Raw genomic sequence first — 26,489 nt, forward strand, 5'->3', positions numbered from 1 at the left:
GACTTTATTAATAGAGTTGTTGAAGCATGGAACTCATTACTGGACTCCGTAGTATCATCCCCTCACCCCCAACATTTTACCCTCAGATTGTCCACGGTTGACCTCTCCAGATTCCAAAGAGGTCAGTAAGGGTCATACATAAGTGCACCAGAGTGCCTTCCGTCCCCTGTCCTATAGTCTCGCCTATATCTTCTCTTCTATCCCTATATGTTTTTCTGCTATTCTCTCATGGTTATATTTTAGAAACATGGAAAAATAGGAACATAGAAACATTTACTCCTTTATTTTCTCCTCTATTCTCCCTTTAATACATTCTACCTGATTATATCCTCTATAACCCTCATTGTGTATTATTGTGTATTGGACAAAACAAACAATTAAATAAATAAATAAATATCTTCTTTTCTATCCATATATCTTCTATTCTCCAATCGATTTATTTTATCCTATATTCTCTCTTCTATTCTTTCTCTAATTCTATTTCCTCGAAGGTGTCCCCTATTACCTTCATTGTGTATTATTGTGTATTGGACAAAATAAATAAAAATAAATACATAAATAAATAATTTTTAAAAAAAAACAAAAAAAAACAAAGCCGGTTAGCGGGCCGCCTTCCTTCCCAGCTCGGTGAAGGAGGCCCGCGAAGTCCTGGAGTAGGCCTCAAAAACCTGGCGGGTCGCCATGGCAACGGCCCGGCTCAGGCGCCTGCGCCGACTAGGCCCCACCATGTCCAGTCGCGCCGCGTCGCTCTTCCTTCGAGATTCGGCGCGATGGCCGGTGGGGATCCGGACTTCGTGCTCCGCTACTTGGCCGAGGTGGAGACGCTGGCCGAGGAGGTGATGGCCACTAGACAACAGGTAGGCCGGGGAACGCCGTTCGGGGGTAGGGGGCGCGAATTGGAGCCGCGAGGCATGATGGGAACTGTAGTCCTATGTCTGCTCCCTCCAAATCCGCGCCTGAACGGAGTTTCCATCTCCCCTCCCCCTCGAAACCATATAATATAAAATATATAAAACAAGGTTAAATATTGTAAAACTTGTGGGGGAGCAGCACCCCTCTCCCTCAGGCCACCTCGGAAGGGCCCCCCCACGGTCGTCCAGTCCACCCCTAACCAATGGGCACCGACAAGGCCCCACGCGTGCACTCCGGGGAAAATATCTGCAAAGCCTCTTATTTTAAAACTTCTACACAGGGAGAGTGACCACCCCATAACGACATTTATTGGTATTTATTTTATTTTACTTATATGCGGCCCAACTCACAAAAGACTCCGCTCTTTCCCCTCCAAAGTGACTCTGAATGGCATTGCTGGTTTTTAAATAGAGAACTACTCAGATATAAATGAATAAAGATAGTTTGTCCAGTCTGCGGAGGGGAATAAGCAAGACTAGCTTGAGGTTTTAATCCTTGTCTCTTACAGATTGTAGATCTCAATCAGAAACGTAACCAGAATCGGGAAGCCTTCAGAGCTCTGAGCAAGGAATTGAATTGTGCTGGTGAGTTTTTCTTCTGGAATTGTGTGAAGAAGTCAGATTTTACAACCATCTGATGTTGTACTGGCTTAGCCTAGTAGTGTTTCTCTTTCTCTCTCTCTCTGGAAAATTGTATTTCTTTTCACAGTTTATATGATTATGTATTATATATACATCCATCCATATGCCATAAATCATATGAAAATATACATAGTTATACATTTCTCCGGGTCCCGTCGACCAAACAATGCCGTTTGGTGGGCCCCATGGGAAGAGCCTTCTCTGTGGCGGCACCGGCCCTCTGGAATCAACTCCCCCCAGAGATTAGAACGCCCCCCACCCTCCTTGTCTTTCGCAAATTACTCAAGACCCACCTTTGTCGCCAGGCATGGGGGAGTTAGGATATTCCTTCCCCTAGGCCATTACAAGTTATGTATGGTATGTTTGTGTGTATGTTTGGTTTTTATAATAAGGGTTTTTAGTTGTTTTATTAAATTGGATTGTTACATGTTGTTTTTTATCATTGTTGTTAGCCGCCCCGAGTCTGCGGAGAGGGGCGGCATACAAATCCAATAAATAAAATAAATAAAATTTCTATCCAATATATCGTAAATCAATATCCTAATTTTGCACCTATTGTACTTGTATTGCTGGTCTCTCATTTCATAACACTCCCCTCCCTCTGTCTTCCTCTTTTCCTTCTTCCTTTTTTCTCCTTCTCTCCTCCTTCCTACCTACCTCCTTCCTCTCCTTCTCCCCTTCCTCCCCTTTTCTACTTTCTCCTCCTCCTCCCTCTTAACCTTCCCTGAGTGATTCTGATCATAATTCATCTTATATTTAACAGACTGGTAATGTGCTTCTCAACTAAGTAGAAGTAACTTAGAACTAAGGAGAAATTTCCTGACAGTCAGAACAGTTGATCAGTGGAACAGAAGTTGCCTCCAGAAGTTGTGAATGCTCCAACACTGGAAGTTTTTAAACAGATGTTGGGGGTTGGACTAGAAGACCTCCAAGGTCCCTTCCAACTCTGTTATTATTATTTAACTTTGGATATTTTTTAAGGGGGGTGGATCAACTCCCAGAATTCTGGGAGTTGGTCCACCCATCTAAAAGTCACCAGCATTCAAATACACTGACTTGGTCTGTCAAATAAAGTGACTTAGAACCTGAACTTGCACTTAAAAATTATTGCACCATCCCTGAACTCATACAATTGCAATTTGGGCACTTGACAAGCAGGATGCCATGTACAACCAGTTGCAGCATCCTGTGGTTACATGATCATGATTTTTTACTTTTTTTGATGATTTATGGCCAAAAGAAAATACACTCACTGGGGAAGCTACATTTGCTTGAACTCAATCTGATTAGTCTGGAGAACAGAAGGGAAAGGGGGGAAATGATTGAAACATTTAAATATGTGAAAGGGTTAAATAAGGTTCAGGAGGGAAGTGTTATTAATAGGAAAGTGAACACAAGGACAAGGGGGCAAAATCTGAGGTTAGTTGGGGGAAAGATCAGAAGCAACGTGAGAAAATATTATTTTACTGAAAGCGTAGTACAGTGGTACCTCGAGATACGAGTTTAATTCGTTCCGGACCTGGGCTCTTAAGTCGAGCAGCTCTTATCTCGAACGACTTTTCCCCATAGGAATTAATGTAAATAATTTTAATTGGTTCCAGCCCTCAAAAAACTCACAAAGTTAGTCTAAATTATGCAGAAAGACATGTTTTTAATGAAGAAATGTACATGTACATATAAATGAATAATGAAGTTTCTTTCACTTAACTTGTAAACTTTCTTAAACTTTTAAATTTACATATGTTCAACTTCTCTGCCACCCAATCCTGTAGGACAGAGGTCCCCAACCCTTTTTGCACCAGGGACCGGCTTTAAGCGATCAAGAGAGGAATGGGTGAATGAATGGATGGAGGGTGGGAAGGAAGGAAGGAAAGAAAGAGGGAAGGGACAGGAACAGAGGAAGGAAGCAAGGAAACTTATGAAAGGGGAGAGTAAGAGAGGAATGAATGAAGGGAGGGAGGGAGGGAAGAAGGTGGGAAGGAGAAAGAAAAGAAGAAATAGAGGAAGGGAAGGTAAAAGAGAGAAAGAAAAAGAGCAAGAAAGAAAGAAAGAAAGAAAGGGGGAAGGGACAGGAACAGAGGAAGGAAGCAAGGAAACTTATGAAAGGGGAGAGTAAGAGAGGAATGAGTGAAGGGAGGGAGGGAAGGAAGAAGGTGGGAAGGAGAAAGAAAAGAAGAAATAGAGGAAGGGAAGGTAAAAGAGAGAAAGAAAAAGAGCAAGAAAGAAAGAAAGAAAGAAAGAAAGAAGGGGGGAAGGGACAGGAACAGAGGAAGGAAGCAAGGAAACTTATGAAAGGGGAGAGTAAGAGAGGAATGAATGAAGGGAGGGAGGGAGGGAAGAAGGTGGGAAGGAGAAAGAAAAGAAGAAATAGAGGAAGGGAAGGTAAAAGAGAGAAAGAAAAAGAGCAAGAAAGAAAGAAAGAAAGAAAGGGGGAAGGGACAGGAACAGAGGAAGGAAGCAAGGAAACTTATGAAAGGGGAGAGTAAGAGAGGAATGAGTGAAGGGAGGGAGGGAAGGAAGAAGGTGGGAAGGAGAAAGAAAAGAAGAAATAGAGGAAGGGAAGGTAAAAGAGAGAAAGAAAAAGAGCAAGAAAGAAAGAAAGAAAGAAAGAAGGGGGGAAGGGACAGGAACAGAGGAAGGAAGCAAGGAAACTTATGAAAGGGGAGAGTAAGAGAGGAATGAGTGAAGGGAGGGAGGGAGGGAAGAAGGTGGGAAGGAGAAAGAAAAGAAGAAATAGAGGAAGGGAAGGTAAAAGAGAGAAAGAAAAAGAGCAAGAAAGAAAGCTGCAAGCACCCCCCCGAGCCCCCCAGGCCGGCTGCAACCTTTTAAAACACGCGCGCCGCTTCGCAGCTGTCTCCTGAAGCCGAACGCGGAAGTTAGCGTTTGGCTTCAGGAGACAGCTCCTTGGCGCTTGTATCTCGAATTTGGGCTTGTAAGTAGAACAAAAATATCTCTCCCCTCCCAGCTCTTATCTCGAGTTGCTCTTAAGTAGAGCAGCTCTTATGTCGGGGTTCCACTGTAGATGCTTGGAACAAACTTCCAGCAGACGTGGTTGGTAAATCCACAGTAACTGAATTGAAACATGTCTGGGATTACCATAAATCCATTCTAAGACAAAATAAAGGAAATAGTATAAGGGCAGACTAGATGGACCAGGAGGTCTTTTTCTGCTGTCAATCTTCTATGTTTCTATGTTTCTAACAACCATTGCCAAAATTGTCATAATGTTGGATCTGGTTTGACATAGGACTGCAACGACTAATGGCAGTAATTTTGGTCCAAATTGTGATGATGAGACAAGGGCTACCTCTATTCGCTTTTTCTAAAAAAAATAAATGCATCCACTTCCCATCACTTGAGCAGGGGTCTCCCAACTTTGGCAACTTTAAGAGTTGTGGACTTCAACTCCCACAATTCCTCAGCCAAAGCTGGCTGAGGAATTCTGGGAGTTGAAGTCCACAAGTCTTAGTTGCCATGGTTGGGGACCGCTGTTCTAGACCAATGTTGGCGGGTAAGAATCTAAGAAGAGCCATGCTGAATCGGGCCAAAGCCCATCGAGTCCAGCATTCTGTGTCACTCAGGGACCCACCAATTGTCTATAGGGATCTTGAGAAGAAAGAGAAGGCAAAATCCTCCCTTTCCCTTGACCCCCAACAAATGGGACCCAAGGGAACCCTGCCTGCCTCAACCAACAGAGGCGGCACATGGACATCTGTTTCAATAACCACCTATGATACACTTGGCATCCCTGAATTTGTCTAATCCTGCCTTGAAGGCTGACAGCTGTTATGACCTCTTCTGGACAGGAATTCCATCAACCAAGGACCCTCTGGGTGAAGAAGTATTTCCCTTTCTTTTTCCTCACTTTCTTACCTATGAGCTTTAGGGAGAGACCCCTCGTCCTAGTATTGTGTGATAGAGAAAAGGATTTTTCTCTATCCACCTTTTCTATCCCATGCAGGATTTCGAAGCAGTGAAAGTGATGTGCCGGTGCCTGGAGGCTGTTGGGGCCTGGATGGGTGTCAACAAACTCAAACTCAACCCAGACAAGATGGAGTGCCTGTGGGTCTTGCCTCCCAAGGACAATTCCATCTGTCCATCCATTACCCAGGGGGGGGGGGGCGGAACTACTGACCCCCTCAGAGAGGGTTCGCAACTTGGGTGTCCTCCTCGATCCACAGCTGACATTGGAACATCATCTTTCGGCTGTGGCGAGGAGGGCATTTGCCCAGGTTTGCCTGGTGCACCAGTTGCGGCCCTATTTGGACAGGGAGTCATTGCTCACAGTCACTCATGCCCTCATCACCTCGAGGTTTGATTACTGCAATGCTCTCTACATGGGGCTACCTCTGAAAAGTGTTCGGAAACTTCAGATCGTGCAGAACGCGGCCGCGAGAGCCATCGTGCGGCTTCCAAGATTTGCCCATGTTTCTTCAACACTCTGTGGCTTGCAATGGCTGCCGATCAGTTTCCGGTCACAATTCAAAGCGTTGGTCATGACCTTTAAAGCCCTACATGGCAATGGACCAGATTACCTCTGGAACCGCCTGCTACCGCACGAATCCCAGCGACCGATAAGGTCCCACAGAGTTGGCCTTCTCCAGGTCCCGTCGACTAAACAATGTCGTTTGGCGGGCCCCAGGGGAAGAGCCTTCTCTGTGGCGGTCCCAGCCCTCTGGAACCAACTCCCCCCAGAGATTAGAACTGCTCCCGCCCTCCTTGTCTTTCGTAAACTACTCAAGACTCATTTATACCGCCAGGCATGGGGGAGTTGAGATAGCTCTTCCCCCTAGGCCATTACAAGTTATGAATGGTATGTTTGTGTGTATGTTTGGTTTTATAATAGGGGTTTGTAGTTGTTTTTATTATTGGATTGTACATGTTGTGTTTATTATTGTTGTTAGCCGCCCTGAGTCTGCGGAGAGGGATGGCATACAAATCCAATAAATTATTATTATTATTATTATTATTATTATTATTATTATTATTATTCATACACTTTGATCAAGTCACCCCTTAAACACTGTCTTTCAAGGCTGAAGAGAGGCGAATCTTGCTTCTTGTTCTATCCTCAGGTGCTTTGGAGAATAGAATGACTCCCTCTTCTTTGTGGCAACCCCTCAAATATTGGAAGACTACTATCTTGTCATCCCTGGTCCTTCTTTTCTTTAAACTGGCCAAACCCAGTCTCTGCCATCATTCCTAGCCACCTTTAACTAAGCTGGAAGAGCATCTAAGAATGAAAGAAAGTAGACTGCCGGAAATTGGGTGGAAAGGAGGTGGGGAGAGTTTTATAACTTGGAATAATTTCTTCCGCGGATGATTCAAGCCCACAAATCAACTGTGGAAGAAAATATTTCTTGGCCCGAAGTGAAGAACGAGCTCCCATGTTACAAAAGCAGCTAATTGTGGCAGATGTTAACTGGCTAAATTGAATGGAACCTGATTGTTGCCAGGACAGGAAAAAAATACCTCCATTGTCAGGGCTGTTCATCTTCCTTCTTTTTTTCCTTTTTTTCCAAATTCAGCAACTCCTGAGCAAAATGGGTAAGCTCAAGATGTACCACAAGATGTACGATCATAAAAGAAGTATATATTAAGTATCTAGGATAATTATAGGACACCACAAAAAGGCCGTAGGAAACAATAGTCAACAAGATGGTTGACCTTCATGTTAAATGCTTTGTCTTCAAATTTTTCTGATAAAGATTTGTACGTACAGTATTTAATTTTCTCTCTGTTGTTTGTCTTGTAGTATGTTTGTTTGTCTTTTCTTATACTTACATTTAATAAAGATTTTTTTTAAAAAAAGATGTACTTTCTCACATAATAAAGCAAATTACTGTATTTTTCAGAGAATAAGACACACGTTTTTACCTACCTACCTACCTATCTATCTTATCTATCATCTATATTACATCATTATATTACATCATTCCTATCACCCATTTCCTCCCACTTAAGACTGCATGACTGTAACTTGTTGCTTGCATCCTAAGATTTTTTATTAATATTGATTGCTTCTTCGTTGCTTATTTGACCCCTATGACAATCATTAAGTGTCGTACCACATGATTCTTGACAAATATATCTTTTTCTTTTATGTACACTGAGAGCATCTGCACCAAGACAAATTCCTTGTATGTCCAATCACACTTGGCCAATAAAATTCTATTCTATTCTATTCTATTTACCTCCCCCCCTCCCTACCTAATCTGTCTATCTACCTACCTATGTACCTACCTATCTATCCATCTATCTTATCTATCATCTATCTTATCTATCTATATCTATCTACCTACGTACCTACCTATCTATCAATCTATCTTTCTTATCAGGTAGGTAGGTAGGTAGATAGATAGATAGATAGATAGATAGATAGATAGATAGATAGAGATAGGTATAGATAGATAGATAGATAGATAGATAGATAGAGATAGGTATAGATAGATAGATAGATAGATAGATAGATAGATAGATAGATAGATAGAGATAGGTATAGATAGATAGATAGATAGATAGATAGATAGATAGATAGATAGATAGATAGATAGATAGATAGATAGATAGAGATAGGTATAGATAGATAGATAGATAGATAGATAGATAGATAGATAGATAGATAGATAGATAGAGATAGGTATAGATAGATAGATAGATAGATAGATAGATAGATAGATAGATAGATAGATAGAGGTAGGTGTAGGTAGGTAGGTAGGTAGGTAGGTAGATAGATAGATAGATAGATAGATCAATAAATTTGTATTCCGCCCAATCCTGAAGTCATTATTATATATTTTTTTCATTTTGTCTAGATTTTTAACGTCCTTTAAGGTTTTGTTTAAATTGCTTAGATGTCTGCTTGCGCTATCATCTTTCTGGAGGCTTTAAAGGATGGCAGGAGCTGGAAAAATGACTGGAGACATGAAAATGTTCTTGCTGAGTCAGAGAATATGGGGAATATTTTTTTAATACATCGGGGGGTTTTTTTAAACCACTTGTCTAATAAATTGCATCCAAGGCCAAAAAACCCCAGATTTTCTCTTCTTTTTGGCATCTTTGCTGAAACGATTTTTCTTGTTGCGTAGCAAGAAGGTGTAGGTAGTAGGCAGTGCAACTTGTTCTGGGCCTTGGTCTGGCTCAGAGGTTGTTGTTTTTTTCTTTTATTGAAATGCCGCTTGTCTGCAGAACATTTTTAAATGCTATTTTTAAAAGAAACCATAGAGGGTTACGACCCCATCAGAGAATGGGTGGGGGGATTGGGAGCCTCTCTGACAATTCTTCAAAATTGTGCAGGTCATTCCTTCCTTTTGTGATTTACACATGCCCTCTCTCTTTCCCTTTCTCTTTCTCTGTTTCTTGCTTGGTCTCTCTTCTCTTTGTCTCCCTTTTTATCTCTTTCCCCCTCTCTCCCTCTTTCTCTTTTTCCCCTCTCTCTCTCTCTTTCTCTGTTTCTCTCTATCTTTGTCTCCCTTCCTCCCTTCCTCCTTCCTTCCTCCCTTTTCTTTCTCTCTCTCTCTCTCTCTCCTTCAGTCTCATTCTTTTCCTCTCTTCTATTTTTGTTTCTTTCTTTCTTTCTTTTCCTCTCTCCTACTCTCCTTCAGTCTCCTTCAGTCTCCTTCTTTTCCTCTCTTCAATGTTTGTCTCTCTTCCTCCTTCCCTCCCCCTCCTTCCTTCCTTCCTTTTTTCTTTCTTTCTTTTCCTCTCTTCTATCTTTGTCCCTTCCTTCCTTCCTTCCTTTCTTTCCCTCTCTCTCTCTCTCCTTCAGTCTCAGTTTTTTCCTCTCTCTTTTTTTTCTAAATCCACATTACCGCCAGTGACTAATGTCTGTCCTCATGCCAGCCAGATCTCCTTTTTCCTCTGGGGAAAATATTTTCCACATCAATCAGTCTGAGACATTGCGTAACATTTACATTAATGGGGGCAAAGTGGAATAAATATGCTTGGCCTGCTCTGATTCAGTGGGATGAGGGGCCCTTGGCCCCATGGGGGGAGTGTAACAGTAAGAGGGGCAGCATACAAATTCAATAAACAAACAAACAAACAAACAAATAAATAAATAAGGGACCTTGGAGGTCTTCTAGTCCAGCCCCTTGCTTAAGCAGGAGACCCTGTAGCATTTCAGACAGGTGGCTGTATGTCTTTTCCTAAAACCTTCTAATGTTGGAGCACTCTCAGCTTCTGGTGGCAAGCAGTTCCACTAGTTAATTATCCTCACTGTTAGGAAATTTCTCCTTGGATCTAAGTTGCTTCTCTCCTTGATTAATTTCCATCCATTGCTTCTTGTCCCATCCTTCTGGTCAGGCTGGACTTGATTTAAAAGGCTTGATTTTAAATCAACTTGATATAATTTTTAAAGGGCAGCTGTCGTCTTTGTCCTCCTCTGACCCACTGTTGACTCACCGACAGTCCCATTCACTTTAATGGGACAACTGGTGATGCAGTAATGACACCACAAGGTGAGGGACATGGCAGGTAGCAGGTAAGATGCCCGCTAAGAGGTGCTGCCAGGATGGATCTGAAATGACAGGTGCCCTTTAATGTTATACTTACCGTATATTGTGGTGTATAAGATGCACCTTTTTCCTCCCTAAAAGAGGCTGATAATTAGGGTGCATCTTATACTCTGAATGTAGCTCTCTTCCCCCCCCCAGCTGTAACGATCTTCCCAGCTCTTACCTTGCAGGCTCTTTCATTGTTACTCTCTAGAAAGAATGTTTTCCAAGCCCTAAGTCTGTGCAGGGTTTGTTTCATTACTCTATCTTGCTCTGAGTAAGTTTCTTTCCAGCCCTAACCAGGTGCTAGCAATGTTCCCAGCTCTTAGAGGCTTGCAAGCTCTTTCATTGTTACTTTCTACCAATAATGTATTCTAAACCCTGTCTTTGTAGGGGTTTTTTCCCCATAGCTTTACTTGCTCCAGATATTTCTTTCCAGCCCTATCCAGGTGCTATGAATGTGCCCAAGCTCTTTCTTTGTTACTCTCTGTGAACAATGTTTTTCAAGCCCTACATCTTTGCAGGGTTTTTCCCCCATTGGCCTAACTTGTTCCAAATGTTTCTTTCCAGTCCTAACCAGGTGTTAATGATGTTCCCAGCTCTTACTGGCTTGCAAGCTCTTTCATTATTACTCTCTCCGAATAAAGTTTTTTTTAAGCCCTTAACCAGGGGATCAAATAATGTGCTGAAGCTGAGCAGACTAAGGATGTTAGCCAGATGAATACCTGGTAAAGAGATTCTTTTCCCTATTTCTTTCCCCAAAAACTAAAGTGCGTCTTATACTACGAAAATAGGGTGTGTGGGTGGGTGAGTCTGTCTGTCTGTCTGTCTGTCTGTCTGTCTGTCTGTCTGTCTGTCTATCTATCTATTTATTTTTTAAATATTGTTAATGCTTTAAATTCAACAAGCTCAAACTCAACCCAGACAAGACGGAGTGGCTGTGGATCTTACCTCCCAAGGACAACTCCATCTGTTCATCCATTACCCTGGGGGGAGAATCACTGGCCCCCTCAGAGAGGGTCCGCAACTTGGGCATCCTCCTCGATCCACAGCTGACATTAGAGAAACATCTTTCAGCTGTGGCGAGGGAGACGTTTGCCCAGGTTCGCCTTGTGCACCAGTTGCGACCCTACTTGGACCGGGAGTCACTGCTCACAGTCACTCATGCCCTCATCACCTCGAGACTCGACTACTGTAATGCTCTCTACATGGGGCTACCTTTGAAAAGTGTTCGGAAACTTCAGATCGTGCAGAATGCAGCTGCAAGAGCAATCATGGGCTTTCCCAAATATGCCCATGTTACACCAACACTCCGCAGTCTGCATTGGTTGCCGATCAGTTTCCGGTCACAATTCAAAGTGTTGGTTATGACCTATAAAGCCCTTCATGGCACCGGACCAGATTACCTCAGGGACCGCCTTCTGCTGCACGAATCCCAGCGACCAGTTAGGTCCCACAGAGTGGATCTTCTCCGGGTCCCGTCAACTAAGCAATGTCGCCTGGCGGGACCCAGGGGAAGAGCCTTCTCTGTGGCGGCCCCAGCCCTCTGGAACCAACTCCCCCCAGAGATTAGAACTGCCCCCACCCTCCTTGCCTTTCGTAAACAACTTAAAACCCACCTCTGCCGCCAGGCATGGGGGAATTGAGATCCTCTTTCCCCCTAGGTCTTTACAATTCTATGCATGGTATGTATGTATGTATGTTTGGTTTTTATATTAATTGATTTTTAATCATCAATACCAAATTACTATTGTACACTGTTTTATTGTCGCTGTTAGCCGCCCCGAGTCTCTGGAGAGGGGCGTCATACAAATCCAATAAATAAATAAATAAATAAATAAATAAATAAATAAATTCAACATGCTTTCAGCTGTGGTGAGGTGGGTGTTTGCCCAGGTTCGCCTGGTGCACCAGTTGCGGCCCTATCTGGACCGGGACTCATTGCTCACAGTCACTCATGCCCTCATCACCTCGAGGTTCGACTACTGTAATGCTCTCTACATGGGGCTACCTTTGAAGAGTGTTCGGAAACTCCAGATCGTGCAGAATGCAGCTGCAAGAGCAATCATGGGCTTTCCCAGGTATGCCCATGTTACACCAACACTCCGCAGTCTGCATTGGTTGCCGATCAATTTCCGGTCACAATTCAAAGTCTTGGTTATGACCTATGAAGCCCTTCATGGCATCGGACCAGAATATCTCCGGGGCCACCTTCTGCCACACGAATCCCAGCGACCGGTTAGGTCCCACAGAGTTGGCCTTCTTCGGATCCCATCGACTAAACAATGTCGTCTGGCAGTTCCCAGGGCAAGCGCCTTCTCTGTGGCGGCCCCGACCCTCTGGAACCAGTTCCCCCCAGATATCAGAGTTGCCCCCACCCTCCTTGCCTTTCGTAAGCTCCTTAAAACCCACCTCTGTCGTCAGGCATGGGGGAATTGAAATTTTCCCTTCCCCCTAGGCTTATAGAATTTATACATGGTATGCTTGTTTGTATGATTGGTCTCTTAAATTGGGGTTTTTTAGATTATTTTTAATATTAGATTTGTTCACATTGTCTTTTTTATTGTTGTTAACTGCCTCGAGTCTTCGGAGAGGGGCGGCATACAAATCTAATAAATACAAATACAAATTTCTTTTCTTGCTTTCAGAAAAAGCCACGGTTTGTTTCGGGAGTATGTTCATACAGCTTCCAAAAGCAAAAACCCAGGAGATGCTACAGAGAGGTAAGTGTCCTAATCATTTAATTCTTCCATCTGTTTGCAGAATTAAACATACAAACATAGACGATTGATGGCAGAAAAAGAACTCATGGCCCATCTAGTCTGCCCTTGTACTATTTCCTGAAAATGCAAATATTCCTCCGTCCGGACCCTGAACCCTGGCTGCTGGGTTGTTGTTTTTTTTAAACCTGCCATGCAAGTGAGCAGAGATCTCTTTGAGTAGGAATCTGTTCAGGATCTGAAGAGATCTCATCAATAGCGGGTTGCTACCAGTAGGATGAGGACGCCACACCAGTAGTAAAAACTGACACAGCCCTTGTACTATTTCCTGTATTTTATCTTAGGATGGATCTATGTTTATCCCAGACTTATCTCCCCCCTTTTCCTTCTGTCCTCCAGACTATACAGATGGAGTCCATGAAGTCTTTCCTGATCAGTTTGATGCTTAAAACCTTCCACCATTTTTGTAGCTTGTCTTTGGACCTGTTCAATTTGATCCAATTTTTTGTAGGTGGGGTCTCCAGAACTGAACACAGTATTATTCCAAATGGGGTCTCACCAGCGCTCTATATAGCAGGATCACAATCTCCCTCTTCCTGCTTGTTATACCTCTAGCTATGCAGCCAAGCATCCTACTTGCTTTCCCTACCGCCTGACCGCACTGCTCACCCATTTTGAGGCTGTCAGAAATCACCACCCCTAAATCCTTCTCTTCTGAAGTTTTTGCTAACACAGAACTGCCAATGCAATACTCAGATTGAGGATTCCTTTTCCCCAAGTGCATTATTTTACATTTGGAAACATTAAACTGCAGTTTCCATTGCTTTGACCCCCCATGGCTCCCCTTGTAGAACTGAACGGGCCAAGGGCTAAATTAGATTATAGAAACATAGAAGTCTGACGGCAGAAAAAGACCCCATGGTCCATCTAGTCTGCCCTTATACTATTTTCTGTATTTTATCTTAGGATGGATCTATGTTTATCCCAGGCATGTTTAAATTCATTTCCTGTGGATTTACCAACCATGTCTGCTGGAAGTTTGTTCCAAGGATCTACTACTCTTTCAGTGAAATAATATTTTCTCATGTTGCTTTTGATCTTTCCCCCAGCTAACTTCAGATTGTGTCCCCTTGTTCTTGTGTTCACTTTCCTATTAAAAACACTTCCCTCCTGGACCTTATTTAACCCTTTAATATATTTAAATGTTTCGATCATGTCCCCCCTTTTCCTTCTGTCCTCCAGACTAGACAGATTGAGTTCATGAAGTCTTTCCTGATACGTTTTATGCTTAAGACCTTCCACCATTCTTGTAGCCCGTCTTTGGACCCGTTCAATTTTGTCAATATCTTTTTGTAGGTGAGGTCTCCAGAACTGAACACAGTCTTCCAAATGGGGTCTCACCAGCGCTCTATATAAGGGGATCACAATCTCCCGTAATATAGCTATATGTTATTTTCCAATCAGAGAGAAATAATAATAATAATAATTTATTAGATTTGTATTTGTAGAGAGAATACAAAGCTTTTGTTCCTTTTGGTTCGTCCGCCTCCCACCTCCCTGCTTTTTTCCTCCACCCCCCCACCCCCCGTGGGAGGATCGGCATATTTAGGAAGCAGATTGGGCCGTTCCCCCCATGCCTTCTCGTGAGGGTGGCATAAGGGCTTCCCAGGCTGTTAGAAAGCGGTGCCAGTCCTGGCACCCTCAGCCTCTCTCAGGAGCCACCTGCAGTCCTGTGTGAGAAGACCTCTTTGTCAAGAGAAGACAACCAAACCGAAGCCACCTGCCTGTCTTAAGCGTCTCAGCTTTTCAGAACCTTTGGCTGCAATTTGCACAACGTGGACAATGGGAATGACTCCACAGCCGCCCTGAGTCCCATGGGATCGGGCGGAATATAATCAAATAAATTACATAACTTAAATTAAATTAAAAATTCAGACGTGTTCTCGGCTACCTGCGAGGGGTTACACTGTATATGTGTGTGTGAGAGAGAGAGAGACAGGGAGAGAGAGGGGGAAATGAAGGGAAGGGAAAGGATAGGGAGGGAAAGAGAGATAAGAAAGGAAAGGAGGGAGAGAGAGAGAGAAAAAGGAAGAATGAGAGGAGAGGAAAGAGATAGGAGAGAAAAGAATGGGAGAACAAGGAAAGAGAGAGAAAAGGGAAGAGATAGGGTAGGAAAGGAGAGAAAGGAAAGGAAAGAAAGTGATAGGAGAGAGAGAAGAAATGAAAGGGATAGAGAGTAAAGGAAAGAATGGGAGAGCAAAGGAAGAGAGGAAAGAAAAGGATAGGAAAGGAGAGAAAGGATAGAAAAGGGGAAAGAAAAAAGGAGAGTGGGGAAATGAAAGAATGAGAGAGCAAAGGAAGAGGAAAGGAGAGGAGAGGAAAGCAAAGGAAGAGAGAGAGGATAGGAAAGAAGAGAAAGGAAAGAAAGAAAGGAAAGGGGAGAGAGAGAAGAAGGGAGAGAGGGGAAATGAAAGAGAGAGAGTAAAGGAAAGAATCAGAGAACAAAGGAAGAGAGGAAAGGAAAGGAAGAGATAGGAAAGGGGGAGAAGAAAGGATAGATAGAAAGAGAAAGAGAGAGAAAACAAACAAGAAAGGAAAGACAGAAAGGGACAGAGAACATGTATAAGTCACAAAGGGAAGGGAGGACCAGCCCAATCTTGAAGAGCCATGACTACTAATATGGACGGATGGATTGGGGGCACCACCCCTGTAGGGTAGGATCAGTAATATAAGAAAAAAGGCACTTTTATCACCATAGCTGCATTGCTGAGGGAAACCAGGAGATATAGCTAATCCTTACCACCACAATTGAGCCCAAAATCTCCATTGCTAAGCAAGGCAGCTGTTAAATGAGCTTGGCTCCTACTTACGATAGTTTTTGACACAGTAGCTAAGCGAAGCTGCAGTTGCAGAGCTGGTGGCAGAGTCGGACAATGAGGAGGTTGGGTAGGAACTTGAGCCAGTTCTGAAGCCTGGGGAAGGCTCGGATGGATGCTCCGCATCAGGTGCAGAGATAGAGCCAGGGCTGTCCGACATTTCCCAGCTGCCTTTGGAGTCGGAAATAAGTGGGGAGGAAGAACAGCTGGGGCCCGTTCCAGATCCACCTATGTGCAGAGCAGTTAGGAGAGGAGAGCAACAGGGGGACATGGAGTCAATTTGGGAAGCAAAGGTCACATGGATGCTGAATGGCCCCTCCCTGGCTGGGGAATAAATAGAAGGGAAGGGGAGTTGTGGTCATTGGAGACAACAGTTCGTATTTCTGAAGATTTTGCTCATTGTGTTTCATGCATTGTAAGACTGCTTGCCAGAACTTATTATGCGACATCAGCAGGGAACTGATAAGGTCTGTTGGTGCCGTTAAACTCCTTGAAGGACTTCTTGTCTGGACATTTCAGTAGGTAAATGCCAGGTAAATGCACTGGTGAGGCCCCATTTGGAACAATATGTTCAGTTCTGGAGACCTCACCTACAAAAAGATATTGACAAAATTGAACGTGTCCAAAGACGGGCTACAAAAATGGTGGAAGGTCTTAAGCATCAAACGTATCAGGAAAGACTTCATGGACTCAATCTGTATAGTCTGGAGGACAGAAGGGAAAGGGGGACATGATCGAAACATTTAAATATGTTAAAAGGTTCAGGAGGGAAGTGTTTTCAATAGGAAAGTGAACACAAGAACGGGGGCACAATCTGAGGTTAGTTGGAAAGGTCAGCAGGAATGTGAGAAAATATGATTTGACTGAAAGAGTAGTAGATGCTTGGAACAAACGTCCAGCAGACATGGTTGGTAAATCCACAGTCACTGAATTTAAAAAATGCCTGGGATAAACATATATCCATTGTAAGATAAAATTCAGGAAATAGTATAAGGGCAGACTAGATGGACCATGAGGTCTTTTTCTGCTGTCAATCTTCTTTGTTTCTACTCACAAGAGGGTTTTTTTCGTGACAAGCAGTCTGTTCCTTGCTTCTGGTAAGGCTGGGCAGTACATAGTCATTAAGTGAATCCAGCCCCCCTCCCCCCTTTGATTTGCCTGTCAGAAGCCAGCCTGGGTAGGTCACAAACGGTGGTCATGTGACGTTGCAACTGTCATAAGTCTGGGCCAGTTGCCATTCAACTGAATTTCGATCACGGGAGCATGGGAATGCCGAAACATCAGCAGTCGTAAGTGTGAATACCAGTCATAAGTCACTTTTTTCAGTGTTGGCCACTTTTGAGCAGTGGCTAAACGAATGGCTACCTGGATTGATTTGAACGAATGGAATTAAATTCGAATGTATTTATTTTGAATTCATTAATGGAATTTTAACTAATGAATGGAATGAATTAATTTGAATGCGTTAATGGGGTTAATGCCAGTAAGCATCTGTTCGGGCTTTCAATCTATCTCACCAACGGCCGGTTCCTCCCCTCATCTTTCCGCAGATCAAGAGCTGCTGGAGGAAGAAATTGCGAAATTGCAGCAGGAGCTCAAAGCGAAAGTCAGCCATCTCATGGAGGCTCAAGGTAGGTAAGACATTTAGGCAAGGAAAACAAAACGCACAGGTACAGTAGATGTGGTACCTGGCTCAACAGTAGTAACTGCGAGAGGGATCTTGGCATCCTAGTGGGCAACCATTGAAATAGCATCCAGCTGTGTGCAGCAGCTGCCCAAAAAGCCAACACAGTTCTAGGCTGCATCAACAGAGGGAGAATCAAGATCATGTGAAGGGTTAATACCACTTTATAAGCCCTTGGTGAGGGCTTGGAATCCGGCATTCAGTTTTGGTCGCCACGATGCAAAAGGGATGTTGAGACTCTGGAAAGAGTGTGGAGAAGATCAACAAAGAGGATGAGGGGACTGGAGGCTAAAACATATGAAGAACGGTTGCAGGGACAGGGCAGGGCTGGTTTAATGAAGAGAAGGACCAGGGGAGACATGATAGCAGCCTTCCAATATCTCAGGGGTTGCCACAAAGAAGACGGAGTCAAGCTATTCTCCAAAGCACCTGAGAACAAGAAGTAATGGGTGGAAACTAAACAAGGAAAGAAGCAACGTGGAATTAAGAAGGAATTTCCTGACAGAATAATTAACCAGTGGAACACCCTGCCACCAGAAGTTGTGAGTGGTCTAACACTGGAGGTTTTTAAGCAGATGTTGGATATCCATCTGTCTGAAGTAGCGTAGGGTTTCCTGCCTAAGCAGGGGGTTGGACTAGAAGACCTCCAAGGTCCCTTCCAATTCTTGTTATTATTATTATTACGTATCCACCTGGCTACCTCACCTGATTCGAGAGGAAACCTGAGTACATTTTCTTCACCTTTTCACTTGGCTAGTTGTGTGAATGGCATCTCCTTGCCACCCCCCCCCCCCCCCTGCCCCCCAAATTCATAGTAGTGTCTTTGAGCCATTCCCAGACGCGATGTGGTAGACTGGGAGGGAGAAGATTTAGGCTCCTCTCCTAAATGTTATTTTTATTTCTTAATTTTATTCAGCATCCATGAATTTTATTCAACTTCAGATCATGCAGAATGCAGCTGCGAGAGCTATCATGTACTTTCTTAAGTATGCCCATGTAACACCAACACTCCGCAGTCTGCATTGGTTGCCGATCAGTTTCCGGTCACAATTCAGTGTTGGTCATGACCTATAAAGCCCTTCATGGCATCGGACCAGAATATCTCTGGGACCACCTTCTGCTGCACGAATCCCAGCGACCAGTTAGGTCCCACAGAGTTGGCCTTCTCTGGGTCCCGTCAACTAAACAATGTCGTTTGGCGGGACCCAGGGGAAGCCTTCTCTGTGGCGGCCCCGACCCTTTGGAACCAACTCCCCCCGGATATCAGAGTTGCCCCCACCCTCCTTGCCTTTCATAAGCTCCTTAAAACCCACCTCTGTCGTCAGGCATGGGGGAACTGTGACTTTCTCTCCCCTAGGCTTATAAAATTTATGCATGGTATGTTAGTATGTATGATTGGTTTCTAAATTGGAGTTTTAAATTAACTTAAATATTAGATTTGTTTACATTGTATTACTGTTGCTGTGAGCCGCCCCGAGTCTGTGGAGAGGGGTGGCATACAAATCTGATTAATAAATAAATAAATAAATGACTATTATTTTTATTTGTTTGTTTGTTTATTAATTAATTAATTAATTAATTAATTAATTAATTAATTAGACTTGTATGCTGCCCCTCTCTGGGGACCCGGAGAGGGGTGGCATTTTATATGTTATTTGTATACATCCCTAATTCTCCTTCCTATTTTGCTCACAACAACTTTGTGAGAGGAGGTGGGCTGAGAGACCGGGGCTGACGCAAGGTCACTCAGCCAGTTTTCCTACCTCCGGCAGGACTGGAACTCACCGTCTCCTGGTGATTGGCCAAAAGTTGTTAGCCTGGTGCCTTAGCCACTAAACCAAACTGGCTCCTAATGGTTTAATAATTTTTCCTTTGAAGGAAAACCAGAACTGAAAGGCTTCGATTTGAAACCCTTGACCGCTGAAGAAATGTGGTTCATGAAGAAAGTGGTGGACAACTGAAGCCAACCCCTGGTGTGGACTCCCCTGGCAGCTGTCGGCGTGCGCAGTGTGTGAAGGAGAGCAGCTTTCCATGCTCCTGTGTGTTTAACCAGCAGTAGAGCATTTCATGGGCATCTTTGATGCCCACCTCTTAAAGCTAGTGAGATGCCTCCAAATCTGACCATAGAAGACGTCGTTGACGCTTTGTGGACCGTTGATTAAAAATTTGAGGAAAGTGCAGAATTCTGCACTTTGGAGATTTGATTTTGAATGCGAACGATTGAAAATGTGGTTGTAGGACTTACATTTGTCTGGTCTCTATGCACAAAGGCCCATGTGACAATAAATGGAACAAGTTTCCAGTTGGGAGAAAGGTAGGAAATGATTTCTGCTTCACTTCGGTTGTGTCTGTCTACCCACAATTGTCTCTATTAAAACTTTGGAGATAAAGGACAATTTCTGTCCCCTATTTCATCTATGTCTTTGCCTTCTGTTTATATATGCTACCTTGCCCGGTCAATGTTGGTGGGATTGTGGTTTTCTTCTTGTTTACATTGTCCTTTAATGGAGTCACGGTGTCTAATCAGAGAGCAAAGGCCATTCCCTCCTAGCACTGATGATGTTCCCTAGTTGGGTCCCAAAATGTCTGTGAGAGAACAGCCAAGCTTAAGAGGGTACGAAGAACCTCACATCCCTCCTTCTCCCTCCCTCTTATCCTCCCTTTTCTCTCCCGCCTTCCTCCTCCTCCAACTCTATTGATGATGTTACCTAGTTGTGTCCCAAAATGTCTGCAAGAGAACAAACAAGCTTAGAGAGCCTGAAGAAACTCACCTCCCTCCTCCTCCTCCTCCCTTTCCTCTCCTGCCTTCCTCTTCCTCCAAGTCCACTCCCACCTAGCAGTGATGATATTCCCTAGTTGGGTCCCAAAATGTCTACGAGAGAACCAAGTTTAAAAAGCACAAAGAACCTCACATCCCTCCTTCCTCCCCCTCATCCTCCCTTTCCTCTTCCGTGGAATCCAGATTTGAATCCAGAGTCTTCGGAGAGGGGCGGCATACAAATCTAATAAATCTTAAACCTCTCCTGCTTTCTTTCTCCTCCAACTCCATTCCCTCCTAGCACTGATGATAATAATAATAATAATAATAATAATAATAATAATAATAATGATAATTTATTAGATTTGTACTCTACCCCTCTCTGAAGACTCGGGGCGGATTCGTGCGGTAGAAGGCGGTTCCGGAGATATTCTGCTCCAATGCCATGAAGGGCTTTAAAGGTCATTACCAGCACTTTGAATTGTGACCGGAAAGTGATCGGCAACCATTGCAGACTGCGGAGTGTTGGTGTAACATGGGCATATTTGGGGAAGCCCATGATTGCTCTCGCAGCTGCATTCTGCACGATCTGAAGTTTCTGAACACTTCAAAGGTAGCCCCATGTAGAGAGCGTTACAGTAGTCGAGCCTCGAGGTGATGAGGGCATGAGTGACTGTGAGCAGTGAGTCCCGTTCCAGGTAGGGCCGCAACTGGTGCACCAGGTGAACCTGGGCGAACGCCCCCCTCGCCACAGCTGAAAGGTGTTTCTCTAATGTTAGCTGTGAATCGAGGAGGACGCCCAAGTTGCAGACCCTCTCTGAGGTGGTCAAAGTTCCCCCCCCCCCCAGGGTAATGGACGGACAGATGGAATTGTCCTTGGGAGGCAAAACCCACAGCCACTCCATCTTGTCTCGGTTGAGTTTGAGCTTGTTGATGTTCCCTAGTTGGGTCATGAAGCTTAAGAGATTATGAAGAACCTCACCTCCCTCCTCCTCCTCCTTCCCCCTCCCTCTGATCCTCCCTTTCCTCTCCTGCCTTCCTCTTCCTCCAACTCCACTCCCACCTAGATGTTACCTACAGGAGGTGGACAAAGAAATGGAAACACTTGACTTTTTGGCATCATAATGTTTGAACATGTTCAGATCTATCCAAACTTGGCATATTTTAATGTTTTTTAAAAAAATTCTGTTATTTGATATGTTTTTTTAAACTACCTTTTTTTAAAACAGAAATTTAAGGAAATGGGTTATAACCTTCTAGAAACAGCAGACCTCTCAGACTTTCAAACAATTGTTGGTGCTCGAATGGCAGGCGCTCGTGTAACAGAAAGTGCCCAAATGTTTGGCGTTTCAAGAGATCATGTCTCTAAAGCAGTGTTTCCCAACCTTGGCAAGTTAAAGATATCTGGACTTCAACTCCCAGAATTCCCCAGCCAGCATTCGCTGGCTGGGGAATTCTGATAGTTGAAGTCCAGATATCTTCAACTTGCCAAGGTTGGGAAACAATGCTCTAAAGTCATGACTGCTTTTGAAAGAGAAGGGAAAACGTCCTCAGCCAAGCACAGGTCTGGTCGAAAGTCGAAGTGGTCTGAGAGAGACCGTCGGACTCTAAAACGAATTGTTAGAGCAGATCGCAAGACCACAGCTCCTAAAATCACTGCAGAGCTCAACAGACACATACAGAATCCAATTTCCACAAAAAACTGTTCGAAGGGAGCTTCACAAATCTGGATTCCACGGAAGAGCTGCAAGGTGTTTCCAGTTTTTTGTCCACCCCCTGTAGTTGGGTCATGAAATACAGTGATACCTCATCTTACAAACTTAATTGATTCCGGGACGAGGTTCTTAAGGTGAAAAGTGTGTAAGACGAAACAATGTTTCCCATAGGAATCAATGGAAAAGCGATTAATGCGTGCAAGCCCAAAATTCACCCCTTTTGCCAGCCGACGCGCCCGTTTTTGCGCCGCTGGGATTCCCCTGTGGCTCCCCTCCATGGGAAACCCCACCTCCAGACTTCTGTGTTTTTGCGATGCTGCAGGGGAATCCCAGCAGAGGAATCCCAGCATCACAAAAATGGGCGCTTTGCTGGCAATGGAAGTCCGGAGGTGGGGGTTTCCCAGCGAAGGGAGCATCAGTGAAATCGCAGCATCGCAAAAACATGGAAGTCCTCAAAACCCCACCCCTGGACCTCTGTGTTTTTGCGATGCTGCGATTTCATTGAGGCTCCCCTCGCTGGGAAACCCCACCTCCAAACTTCCGTTGCCAGCGAAATCCCAGCAGAGGAATCCCAGCATCACAAAAACGGGCGCTTTGCTGGCAACGGAAGTCCAGAGGCAGGGCATCCCAGCGGCGGCGGTGGTTTGTAAGGTGAAAATAGTTTGTAAGAAGAGGCAAAAAAAATCTTAAACTCCAGATTTGTATCTCGAAAAGTTTGTATGATGAGACGTTTGTAAGACGAGGTATCACTGTATCTCCAAGAAATCAACCAAGGTCAGAGGGCACCTACATAGAAACATAGAAACATAGAAGTCTGACGGCAGAAAAAGACCTCATGGTCCATCTAGTCTGCCCTTATACTATTTTCTGTATTTTATCTTAGGATGGATATATGTTTATCCCAGGCATGTTTAAATTCAGTTACTGTGGATTTATCTACCACATCTGCTGGAAGTTTGTTCCAAGGATCTACTACTCTTTCAGTAAAATAATATTTTCTCATGTTGCTTTTGATCTTTCCCCAACTAACTTCAGATTGTGTCCCCTTGTTCTTGTGTTCACTTTCCTATTAAAAACACTTCCCTCCTGGACCTTATTTAACCCTTTAATATATTTAAATGTTTCGATCATGTCCCCCCTTTTCCTTCTGTCCTCCAGACTATACAGATTGAGTTCATTAAGTCTTTCCTGATACGTTTTATGCTTAAGACCTTCCACCATTCTTGTAGCCCGTCTTTGGACCCGTTCAATTTTGTCAATATCTTTTTGTAGGTGAGGTCTCCAGAACTGAACACAGTATTCCAAATGTGGTCTCACCATCATTCTATATAGTGGGATCATAATCTCCCTCTTCCTGCTTGTTATACCTCTAGCTATGCAGCCAAGCATCCTACTTGCTTTCCCTACCGCCTGACTGCACTGTTCACCCATTTTGAGACTGTCAGAAATCACTACCCCTAAATCCTTTTCTTTTGAAGTATTTGCCAACACTGAACTGCCAATACAATACTCAGATTGAGGATTCCTTTTCCCCAAGTGCATTATTTTACATTTGGAAACATTAAACTGCAGTTTCCATTGCTTAGACCATTTATCTAGTAAAGCTAAATCATTTACCATATTACAGACGCCTCCAGGAATATCAACCCTATTGCACACTTTAGAGTCATCGGCAAATAGGCAAACCTTCCCTACCAAACCTTCCCCTATGTCACTCACAAATATATTAAAAAGAATAGGACCCAGAACAGATCCTTGTGGCACACCGCTTGTAACCTGACTCTGCTCAGAATACTCGCCATTAACAATAACTCTCTGATGTCTATGCTTCAGCCAGCTGCAAATCCATTGAACTATCCAGGGATTAAGTCCAATCTTCACTAATTTATCTATCAGCTCTTTATGTGGAACCGTATCAAAGGCTTTGCTGAAGTCCAGGTAGGCAATATCCACGGCACCACCTTCATCCAACACCTTTGTGACATAGTCAAAGAAATCAATGAGATTAGTCTGACATGATTTGCCTTCAGTAAAGCCATGCTGATTTGGGTCTAATAAGTTATTGTTTTTTAGGTGCTGATTTATCCTCTTTTTGAGTAGAGTCTCCATCATTTTAACTACAACTGATGTCAAGCTAACTGGCCTGTAGTTACCAGCTTCTTCTCTACTGCCCTTCTTGTGAATAGGCACAACACTGGCCATTCTCCAATCCTCAGGAACTTCTCCTGTTAACAAGGATTGGTTAAACAAATCAGTCAGGGGGGTAGCAAGGACAGATCTGAGTTCTTTAAGAACTCTGGGGTGGATGCCATCTGGACCCATTGCCTTATTTATCTTTAATCGTTCAAGTTCTTCTAAGACATCGGCTTCTAAGATCACTGGAGCTGAATCCGTACAGCTGGAAGCAATGCTATATCCCTCTATAGTATTATTTTGTAAGGTGTCTTTTGAGAAAACTGAACAGAAGTAGCTATTGAAATGGTCAGCGATCTCCTTATTCCCATTAATGCATGTATTATTCCCGGTACTAAGCTTCGTGATGCCGCAGTTTTTCTTCTTCTTATCATTAATATATCTGAAGAAGGTTTTATCCCCCTTCTTTACAGATTTGGCAATTTCTTCCTCTTTTGAGGCTTTAGCAGCATATATTATCTGTTTCGCCTCCTTCTGTCTCATTTTATATACCTCCCTATCAGCTATACTTCCAGACTCTTTATACCTCCTATAGGCAGCCTTTTTTTCATTGACTATAGCCCTTACATCATTGCTAAACCATAGCGGTTTCTTCTTCCTTTTACCTTTAGTTATTTGTCTTACATACAGTCCAGTGGCTTTTAAGATGGCCTTTTTTAATACAGTCCACTGGATGCTCGCTCCTGCCATTTTATCCCTCCCCTTTAATTCATTATCTAAATATTCTCCCATTGCATTAAAATTTGTTTTTCTGAAATCCAATACTTTGGTTGCATTATAGGATTGCTCACAATGAGTTTTTACATCAAACCACAAACATAGATGGTCACTGCAACCTAAATTTTCTCCCACCTTGACATCTGAAACCCAATTCCCATTCGTAAAAACTAAATCTAGAATATTCTCCCCTCTAGTTGGTGTCTTAACCAGCTGTGCCAGAGCTGCTCCTGTAAAGGCCTCTACTATATTCTTACTTTTGCATGTAAGGGCACTGGGGATATTCCAGTCAACATCAGGCATGTTGAAATCACCCATAACCACAATATCTCCCTTTACTGCCATTTGGGTAATTTCATCCACCATCTTGTTGTCATATTCCTCGGATTGCCCTGGAGGCCTATAGATCACCCCAATTCTAATGACAGAACCTTCTTTATTTTGCATGCAAATCCAGAGAGTCTCTAGATCTTGACACGTATTTTGAATTAGTGTTGTTTTTAGACTTTCTTTAATATAAATGGCTACTCCACCTCCCCTTCTCTCTATTCTATCCTTCCTATACAGTGTATATCCTGGTATGGATATTTCCCATTCATTAGAATCCTTAAACCATGTCTCAGTTATGGCAACCAGGTCCAAATTATCTCTAGATATTATGGCCATTAATTCACAGAGCTTGTTGCTCAAGCTTCGAGCATTTGTGCACATTACCCGAAGAACATTATTTTCGTTATTAGTTTGCCCCTTATCATCAACAACTACATCTATATTATTTGCAGCTCCCTTTTCATAAGCTTCCAAAAACTGCTTTATCCTCATTGGTCGGGGACAGAAATCACCCACATCAGTTACATCTCTGTCCCCTTTACCTAGTTTAAATGCCTGTCCAAAAAAGTTCTGAATTCCTCACCGAGCACCTGGGTACCTCTGTATGATGGATGCAAACCATCCCTCTTAAACAACTCCCTATTAGACCACCTACTGACATCATGACTTACATAGCCAAAACCTTCAGCTTTACACCACTGCCTTAACCACACATTAAACTCTCTGATACACGTTGTTTTATCCTCTTGGCCACAAACCGGTAACACCTCTGAGAAAGTCACTGAATCAGTTATTTTACCCAGCTCCACACTTAGACATTGAAAATCTCTTTTTACTACATTAACATTTCTCTGGGACAAATCATTTGTGCCAAGATGCACCACCACATCAATGTTATTACCTTTACTCACAGTCTTAACAATGTTTGTAATCCGCCTCCTGTCCCTGCTGGCAGTGGCCCCTGGGAGACACCTCAGCACCTTAACCACATCCTTGCTCTGTCCCAAATCAACACCTCTAACGGTCGAATCACCCACAAGAAAATGTGTCCTCTTTTTATTTCTACTAACTGTACTTGATGGTTTGGTGACATTTACGACAACTTCCCCTTTGAACATCCCCTCATTCTCTGCCTGAGGGACCTTGCTAATATCTCCAACATCCTTACTATTTAAATCCGCAAGAACACTATAGGAATTCGATACAGAGAGACCAAAATTGCTATGTTTTTGCTCAACTGCACGCAATCTTCCTGAACCGACAGTTGTCCACACAGCCCTCCTCCTCGGGGGGCGCTGTGGAAGTGGAGGCTGGACACATGGCTGCATTACAGCACGTGGCTGGGACAATCTTTCCACTTCTGACTGCAAGCTACAAACTAAGGACTGCAATCTAGAGATCTCGCCATCTAACCTAGATGTCCTTATGCAAAGAGGGCAGTACCCCAA

General features: G+C 43.5%; 2 protein-coding genes across 3 annotated transcripts in view; one reads left to right on the forward strand and one right to left on the reverse strand.

Annotated features, from left to right (window-relative positions):
* Positions 1-701: 701 nt before the first annotated feature.
* Positions 702-19,737, forward strand: PDRG1 (p53 and DNA damage regulated 1). Its single transcript, XM_070744355.1, has 5 exons — positions 702-857; positions 1,421-1,496; positions 12,697-12,771; positions 17,195-17,275; positions 19,207-19,737. The coding sequence occupies exons 1-5, from the start codon at positions 771-773 to the stop codon at positions 19,287-19,289; spliced, it is 402 nt and encodes a 133-aa protein (XP_070600456.1). The 5' UTR covers positions 702-770; the 3' UTR covers positions 19,290-19,737.
* The window catches only part of TTLL9 (tubulin tyrosine ligase like 9), a 42,898-nt gene continuing 33,851 nt past the window's right edge, over positions 17,443-26,489 (reverse strand). Inside the window, exon 12 of one of the 2 annotated variants that reach the window (XM_070744351.1) lies at positions 17,443-17,757. In XM_070744351.1, coding sequence (XP_070600452.1) covers positions 17,528-17,757 — 230 coding nt within the window. In that variant the 3' untranslated portion in view covers positions 17,443-17,527. The remainder of the gene's footprint in view (positions 17,758-26,489) is intronic. The other variant, XM_070744349.1, reaches the window with a different exon arrangement.

This window comes from Erythrolamprus reginae, chromosome 3 (assembly GCF_031021105.1).
Source record: "Erythrolamprus reginae isolate rEryReg1 chromosome 3, rEryReg1.hap1, whole genome shotgun sequence".
Lineage (NCBI taxonomy): Eukaryota > Metazoa > Chordata > Lepidosauria > Squamata > Dipsadidae > Erythrolamprus > Erythrolamprus reginae.